At 38.6% G+C, this 9253-nt stretch overlaps 1 protein-coding gene across 1 annotated transcript; it reads left to right on the top strand.

Annotated features, from left to right (window-relative positions):
* The first annotated feature begins 2519 nt into the window (after window positions 1–2519).
* On the top strand, window positions 2520–3507 carry LOC122088808 (zinc finger protein 8-like). Its single transcript, XM_042658137.1, has one exon. It carries the CDS (start codon window positions 2713–2715, stop codon window positions 3463–3465), a length of 753 nt encoding a protein of 250 aa, XP_042514071.1. The 5' UTR covers window positions 2520–2712; the 3' UTR covers window positions 3466–3507.
* Window positions 3508–9253: the final 5746 nt, after the last annotated feature.

Below are 9253 nucleotides of genomic sequence, written 5' to 3'. Positions count from 1 at the left end.
GAGTATTTTTTTACCGTCGCCATAAATGTGTCTTCTTTTAATGTACATTGGACACAATTGTTTTCTCTTTCTACTCTTCTATATTTCACAATACAAATATATATATATATATATATATATGAGCAAAGAGAGAACTAGCATTTGAAAAAGTGCCATTGAAATATACTTATTGGAATAAAGCCGTTTAAATATAGCCATTGAAAATTAATAACTATTGAAATTATTGCTTCATCAGAGTCGAAGTCCTTCGGCAGGCCCCAAACCTCACATCTTTTCTTTTCCTTATTATGATTTCTCTCATTTAGCTTCTTTTATCACTTGTTAAATGTGTCTTTTATCACTTGTTAAATATGCCGGGGCTAAAGCTTCTTTGGTGAGATGGTTGTGGGGTCTTATAACAAATTAAACTACTAGCCTTTATTAATTAAAAAAAAATCAGCCTACATGGCCATAAATTGTCACCTTGTAAAATTATAGCGATTCACTAACCTTCCTTCTATAGATAGTTTCCCACTACGTATTCAGGTATTATGTATTATTTAATTTTTCATAAATTAAAAAAAAAAATATATATATATATATATATATTTATTATGAGGTAAATCGTAAAGAGTGAGGAGGAGGAGGAGGAGGAGGAGGAGGAGGAGGAGGAGGAGGGGGAGGGGGGACATGCACGTCATTATGGTAAAACAAACAAAAAGGTAAAGGATAAAAGTAGAAGAGTCTTACGTACTTTGTTACCCCAAGCCCAACCCCAACGTGGGTTGAGATGATTTATATATCTCTCGTCTCCATTCGTGTACTCTGGTTAACGTCTTCAGGACCACTTCGCAGAATCCCTGCTGCAACATATATAAACAGCCAACGGCTATAAAGAGCCAGCACCAACTACTACTAGTACCAGGCTACCAGCTGCTATATGTGAGAGAGAGAGAGAGAGTCATTTCTTTCTCATCTTACAGCTTACAACCGTGGTATTGACTGATGGATACACGTACATGCGGAGATGGCTATAGAAGAGACAGAGAAAAGAGTGGGTAGCTTCCTCAGTTGCTTGAATCTTCCTTATCCTACGCACACCTTCATAATGAGATCAAACTAACCATTGACAATGTACAAAAATAGCTTAAAATCATTTTAATCTTTTGTGCATTTTCCCTTTACATGTTAGAGCCACTTCAAGAAGTATGAATAAAGTTTATTGTTAATTTCCAAGTGTAGATTATAAATCCCAAGTTCCCTACTATCCTTATTACTTCTTAGCAAGATTCTACGTATCGGTATCAGATTGATTGAATCGGCCGATCTGTATTAGCATCGGTTGAGATCAACACCTCACATGAAAGCTCCTCACTATCCTTTAATATGTGATACCATTTTGTCGCACCTTATTGGTACCTATAATAAAGAATTAATAGAATTAGATTGGTATTGTATTGATATCAACAGGTACCAATATTGATCTGATACTTGAGAACTAAACCCTTGCTTCTTCTTTTTTAAATCCAAATATTATTTGGGACCTGAGGAAACCCTAGAATTATATTAAAGATAAGTCTAATAATAAAATAAAGAAAAAATCACTCTATCACTCTCAAAACTCATAAGAAAACACATATAAAATAAATATTACATTCTAAACACTGATAAACCAGCTATGTCCTCCCGAACAATGCAACTAAGACCATTTGGAAGAGGAGTATTAACATGGAAAAACCAAATTTATTGTAGACTCGCATGCAAAATTAGCTAGCAAATCCGTTCGATTGCTTTCTCAAAATGAAAATGAGATGTTGGCATTCAAAGAATCTAAGAAGTTGATCAATTCCTAAAACTAATAACAACTACAGTTCCACAAATTACAAGATTGCCGAGTAACCAGTTCACAATCAGGAAGGAGTCATCTAGTTTGGATTTGATCCTAACCTTTGACAATTTTTTTTTTTTTACAAAATAACCGACTCTACTCAAGCCAAACATATGCCCTGAAAACCTCAAAAATTAATAGAGATTAGTTCTAAGAATCGCTTTAATGCATGATACCGATTTTGGTATCAATCACTTTGAAAATCGATATGAAACTGATATAGATCAATCCCCGATTGGACAGGTTTGCCCTTGATTTTAAGATCGGTGGCTAGCAATACAGATATGGATCGCCCATCAGATACTCGAACTATGTTTCTAAGGGTTTTTTTTTTGGTAAAACCATGGTGTGAGCATACTTCACATTACCTATGATATCGTTGACCAGGGGATATTTGCAAAGAAAATATTGCAAGCTGGGGTTTTATGAGAGAGAGAGAGAGAGAGAGAGATGAATATGGTGGTAGTAGTACTTTGACAAGCTCAAAGCTTCTCATCACCAGACACCAGCATTGGTTTCCTTACCTTGTCAGACCTTACTCTCAGATGGGTCTGCACGAATTTGTCCATGGGACCAGACATCCCTCCACACCCCTTCTGTAGGACCCACCACACCTCCCCATCCCCAAAAAGAAGCCACTCCCCTCTTCTTTCTTCTGAGTCCTTGTGCTTAATTTCCTTCATTCTCCTTCCTCTGATCTTCTTCTCGATCCCTCTCCGGAAGTGGCTCACCTCACTCCAGTACTCCACCATAGCTGCTGGCTAGATAGATAGATTTTTACAACTGCACCTCTCTCTCTCTCTCTCTCTCTCTCTCTCTCTCTCTCTCTCTCTGTCTGTCTGTCCATGGAGAAGGCAGAAAGAGAGACTCATGACTTCATGAACGTCGATTCCTTCTCTCAGCTTCCCTTCATAAGACCAGCTCCAGTTAAAGACAAGGGTATTCGCCTCTTCGGCATAGAATTCGGTGGCGACGTAACCATCACCGACGAGTCCGAGTCCATCGAGACTAACGCAACCATCGACGAAGCCAAAGACGACAACAACAACAACAACTTGATGAACAACAGCGACAACAATCGGAAATTCGAGTGCCATTACTGCTGTCGTAACTTCCCCACATCACAGGCTCTTGGTGGTCACCAGAACGCTCACAAGCGCGAGCGTCAACATGCCAAGCGTGCTCACCTTCAGTCAGCCATGGCACTCAATAGTAACTTCACTGAAGGCCAACAAATGTACGGCCTCGTCAATTTCCGACCGCCGACACTGACATACCCATCTTGGAACAATATCATGGGTACTAGTAACAACAACAACACTAGTACTACTGGTAGGTTCTATAGGAGCAACCATGGCGGCGGCGGACTTCAACATCCGCCACCAGCGATTAACGGGAGTCCTTTGGCCATGTGGAGAATCCCAGCTGTTCAAAGCACGCCGAGTTGCGACAGAGACCGGCTTTTGTTACCCTTGTTCGCCGGCGACGGGGACTCGAAGACAGGAAACATGGGAAGCCCTAGTTCACACGGCCTACACGTGTATGAGAACAAGAAGCCAAACGTACACGACCATGTGAGTTTGGATCTGCATCTGTAATTCGTTTTAGGGAAATTTCCCTTCTTCTTAATGTTAATCCCCCCCAAAAAAAAAACAGAAGAGAGAGAGAAAAGAAAGTCTGCCTGGACTTTGGACTTCCGATTTTCTGATAAAAATTCATCTGCAGGTTTTGCACTATCCCCATCATTTGCTGTTAATCAAAGTACCCTTACTACAGTATTTTACTATGAATATATTGACCTATATAAAGGGGACTTGTTCTTCTAGCTTTTCTATTCACTTTATAGAATTCTCATTTGCAATGCAAACTCTCTGCTTTAAGTTCCATGTAAATTAGTCAAGAGAAATGATGAACAGTTATTCTACATCAGCAGAGACCCATATCTGTAAGTGCAACTCTGAAACTCTGAGAGAACTTCCTATAATTCTAGTTATGGGTAATAATAAAATTTTCTTCATGTGCATTGTTGTTGACAAGAGCAATAGATCAGTGAAGGGTAAAGGATACAAAACGATCTCAGGAAGGTGTACTAAAATGGGAAGCAAAAAAAAACCAGGTGAGTTGTTCTATTTCTCTCCAAAAACAGAAATTCTACATGTGGGTGGCAGTATTTAGTATTTACCAGGTAAAACAAAGTTTAATTAAAGACATCAGAAGTATTCATGTTATGAAATTAGTGAATTCAAGAGCCTGAAATGGGATAATGGGGACGGGTGGGTAAATGAAACAGAAAAATAGAAAGATTAATAGATGATGGGTACAGTAGCATCCATTGCCAAAACAAATCTTGCAGTGTTTGATGTTCTGATCAATGCAGAATGAAACTGGTTTTTCAGGACAGTTTCAGTTACCATAGCTTGCTAGCTCTACTGTTGATTCATATTCTCTTTTTCCCGTTCAATCAATGCAAGTTCCTTTTCAAAGTTCTTTACAAAACTTTGAAGAGTGAGGGGGTATATGGCCATTTCCATTGGGCTAATGAAATTTAAGAAGAAGTCCATTATTTATTGCAAAGACGAAATATACATAAATAATAATAATAATAATAATAATAACAATAATAAATTAATAAAAGAGAGAGAGTAATCTGTGTAGGGAACGCTCCAATGAGGTACGATAAAATGATACCTTACATATATAGGACGACAATGAGGTCATTCAATTTAAAAATGAGAGAAACGGACGGCGTGGTGCTAGATTATTTTTTGAAGAAAAGAAAGTTGTTTGATCACATGGTGAGCCATGCGCCTAGACACATGGTGTGAAATAAACAATCAAATTCATGTTGATGCCTTGTGCTTGCTTTCATTTGCCCCTGCACAATGCGACCAAGAAACAATCTCTTGCCCTTATTTATATGAGTACCTTTTAAGAAATTTTTTTTCAAGCCGTTGGCAAGGGATGTTAGCATTCTCTCTCTCTCAAACACGCACATGAAATGACCTCGCTGCCTCTTTATGAAAGAAATCATTTGGTCACAGTTCATTGATGTGCTTACTTATATGACTTGCTGACAATACCCTCTCCCTTAGTTTTAATATGTAGAATTGAGATGTGGTAATTTATAATTTTTTGTTGGGAGAAATAATGCTACCAGTTTGCGTTGCCTCAAGCCTAGACACAGGAGGTCGTGGAAAGACCATGCAACCCCTGACCCACCATAGGTTGAAGATGTTCTCATGCTCCCTCCCATTGATCCACACGCTAAGGTACACCTGTGCTAGCAAAGTAGCATTTTTTTTTTAACCAAGCCAATTAATTGACAGCTGAGTTAAATGAAAATTGTATGGCCCCAATGGATTTATCATCCAGAATTAGGACGTGGTGGACTCAGTGTGAGAATTCTGCTTTCATTAACTCTTGGGCTTTCTTGGTAAAAACTATGAAGGGGATTGGTCACTTCTCTGTCTCTTATCCAAACACATCTTTCACTACACCACTGATACAAGAACCAACGCTTTCAAGGCTTGAAACTAGCTATCGAAAACTAACCTTGAAAAAGATGTGTCGTGGGCACTAAAGACTAGAAGGAACATATGAACATGGTTTTTTGAAGACACTCATCTTCATCCCTTTAGTTTTTAAAACTTATGCATGATCACATACGGTAGTGTCCATTCACACATTAAGTTGATCCTCTTATGAGTGATTTCGCTGTGATGCGTTTGGCATGCATTCTAGGTGGATAATGATTTTTTTTTTTTTTTTCATTTTTTTTTTTAGTGCCAAAGTGGGCCCACTACAGTGGTGGTCCGGAGGGAAATTGAGCACCCAAAGGGACTCGAGGGGGAGGTGGATGAGAACAGAAAGTAGGTGATAGGCTGCTGCAGATTTGGGGGGTGGGTTAGGAGTCAATCATTAGACCTCCCTGGACTTACACCAAACCCACTGGAAGGCAGCTGAACATGACGCTTCCATAGTGGATAGTGCAACCTAGTTTTTATCATCTGAAATGCATTATCAACTTAAAATGAATTCCGAGAATGCATTCTAAATGCAACCTTCGTTTCCCTTTCCCTTTTTAATTTATTTCAGCCCGAAAATGGAGCCAAGTGAGAGTGAAATAAAATAAATTTTTAATTGATAAAATGAAATGAAGTGAAAAAAAAAAAAAAACAAAACAAAAAAATAGGATTTCAATGTGTCATATGATTGTAGGTAACCAAAAAAAAGAGAGACGGGGTTGGAGAGATCTTTCTACATTAATGGTTGTTTTCACATATTTCACTTCCAAGTAAGCAAATTTACCATTAATATGTTTCATGTCAACTTTGTATTCTCCCAATCTCATCAACTTGAAACCTTGGAAATTTTAGGAGGGAAAAAAATATATGGGCAATATCACGGCTTTGTTGTGTGGCTATTGCGTCAGCATGTAGGCTAATGGGACTATGGGAGGATAGGCAGTGGCATCATTAGTGTACAGATTGAAAGGATAGAGCAATATTTTCACGTCCAACTGTGTCCGAAGTCCAAACATAAAAGACATGACCAAAAAACGTTCTTTTTCCGAAAATATATACCGGAGATGGGCATTAAGGATGTATTAAAAAATAATTCAGCCGAACAAGAGATGATGCGGCTGATTAATGTCAAAATTTTTTCCAGGTGCCACGCGGATATTCAAAGGCAGCGATGGGCACTTCAGTGGTTAGGGCAAACCCACCTGAGCCCAGCCCAAGAATACCAGAGTTTGGACTAGAATTTTTGGGCTTCAGTTTGGGCCTGGAGCTGTTAAAGGACAAAATCCGAGGTTTGATTGGGATGGGCTCTAGACCCCTCCCCCTGGCCCAACCCCCTGAATAGGGAAAATTCTTCGAAAAAATGCTTTTGTGCATGTTTGATATGAAACTTATTTCAGATTTATGTAGCTAATTTTGGGTTTATTATTTTAGAAGGAAATAAAAAATATTTTTTGATCTTAGGATTTATCTTTGACTTAATCATTGGATATAAGGCCTTTATTTTTATTTTTTTTCAATTCATATAATTATACATATAAATGTATTTCTTTTATTGACACAATCTGCAAATTCCAAAGAAACCCAAGTTGGGCTATGGGCTTAATTTCAATTGGATTGGGCTTGGCCTTTGGCAGTCCCAAACCTAAGACTCAGTTGGGCTTGCGATGGGCTTTCCTTCCTTAGACCGCAGGCCGGACTCAGGCTACCCCTAAGCCTAATGTCCATCCCATGAATGAATAATTATTTAAAAAGTGACATCTCATATGTAATTGGTCATGTTCTTAGGTAATCCATGAGTGTGGAGGACATTTTTGCCTTTTAGGCATGCTAAGTCTAGAGTATTTTAAGGATTGTCTAAATGACGCTTCTATAGGTGAATTTAGAATGTATAATCTTTTTGTATTTCCCTTAATCTTATTCTCAAAAGTTCTTTAAATCGAAAAAAATAATAATAATAATAACAATAGTCATTGAATATATATGAATGAATATCATATAGAAGTTTTTAAAGCCTACAAAATTACCAATCGTTGAGGAACATCTACAACTTTGTTTGCTTCTTTGTAACCATCAACTCCTATCACAAGGTTGTCTACGCCCAGAACCTCATACATATAACCATGAAGCATCCTTCAAGGAGTTTTATCAGATTATCTCCTCCAATCACAACCCTGGGATGTAGAAAAACTTTTGCCAAATTATTAGAATGCTATCAAATTCACCACTTCAAAACTATCGGTACCAACAATAAGGGTATCAAAAGTTGGCCCAACTTGAATCGACTAATTGAAGCTTGAGACCATCTTGATCGATTACTAAATGTGTTGGGCTTAAACACCGATTGATTAATAATCAGTGTTCCCAATGCAAGGTAGTGGCCTAGTTGGTGCCTTGACCAAATACTATGTTTGACCAATAACCAACCATTTTCTCACTTGTCCAATTAATTAATCAACCTATTTAATACCCGATCAGCCAAATTACCTTGAGCCCAATTATAGTCCCAATACTGACTAGGGGTGTCAATGGGCCGGGTTGGGCCAGGTTTTTTAAAACCCAGCCCAACCCTAAGGTCTCTTAACTCAACCCAAGCCCCGCCCAACCCTAGGTTAAGCTAGGATATCTCAGCTCAGGCTCGAGCTTGTTGGGTTTAGCCCAACCCAACCCGACCCAGTCCTGATGAACCTTGATTGGGTTAGGTTTAACCTAATCCAATCCAACCCAATACTATCAGTTACTTGGTTGCTTGATCTTGATGTATTGTAGAGGCCAAAGACCAAAGTTTTCGTATATATGTAGATTGTGAAAAGCAAAAGACATTTTTTCTATAAGTACCCATTAATAATTATTAGCATATTTATATGATTATATACTTAATAAACATGGTTGGGTTGGGTTGAGACCTCAATCCTGCCACGGGCATAAATATCTCAACTTTAACCCACCCTATGGGCTGAAATCTCAGCTCAAGCCCTGGTCGGGCTCAGGGCTGGCTCGAGTTGACTGGGCATTTTGACACCTCTAATTAGGAGTGTCAATCGGTCGGGCCTAACCGAGCTTGGCAGTGTGAAACCCTTGCACCATGAATGCTCGTTTACTTAAACGGGCCTAGGTTTGGGGGGCGTGGTACGGTTTGTAATTGGGTCGGTCGGTATCAAGCTTTAATTGGATTACCTTAAACAGGCTCCCCCTAAAATTCTTTTTTAAGTTGATTAAATGTCAAAAAATCTTCCATTTGAACATAGTAAAGGTCACCCAAAAACTCTCCACAATTAATCATATAAAAGATCATGGTTATTTCTTACAAAAAAAAAAAAAAAAAAAAAGGAGATCATGACAAGTACTGAAGTGATTGTTCTCCACAGAAATTGTCTACCCCTCATTTACTCCCTATTAAAATATATCAAAAGACTCTATTTTATTTTATTACAAAGTTGAATGTAATACCGGATTCAACATCATCTATCATAGATTTTTTATTACAAAGTCTTTACTTTTATTTTGTATTCATAGTGGTAAAATAGGTTTAGGCAGTTTTAAAGGGGTCGGGTTGGTCGAGCTAAATGGCTCGGTTCAAGCAGGCTTCTAAAATGAGTCGGGCGGGTCGGATGCCTGATGGGCTAGTAGCATGCACCGTAAATGCCCGTTTAGGCTCGACACATTTATTAAAGATGCCGGTTCAGGTCAGGCCTTAAGTGAGTTGTGCTCGGTCAGGTCTACCGATGCAAGCTCAGGATTGACACCCGTACCTCTAATACTGATCAATTGAGCCAGACTATTATAGTCAATACCGATACGGGTGGAAACGATGCTCAACCTTAAATTGGTGAAAACCGATTAAGCCTGGGTTTTTTTTTTTTTT

The sequence above is a fragment of the Macadamia integrifolia genome, chromosome 9 (assembly GCF_013358625.1).
Source record: "Macadamia integrifolia cultivar HAES 741 chromosome 9, SCU_Mint_v3, whole genome shotgun sequence".
In the NCBI taxonomy this organism is placed as follows: Eukaryota; Viridiplantae; Streptophyta; class Magnoliopsida; order Proteales; family Proteaceae; genus Macadamia; species Macadamia integrifolia.
The sequence above is the reverse complement of the archived record's forward strand: the minus strand, read 5'-3'. Positions and strand labels throughout refer to the sequence as shown.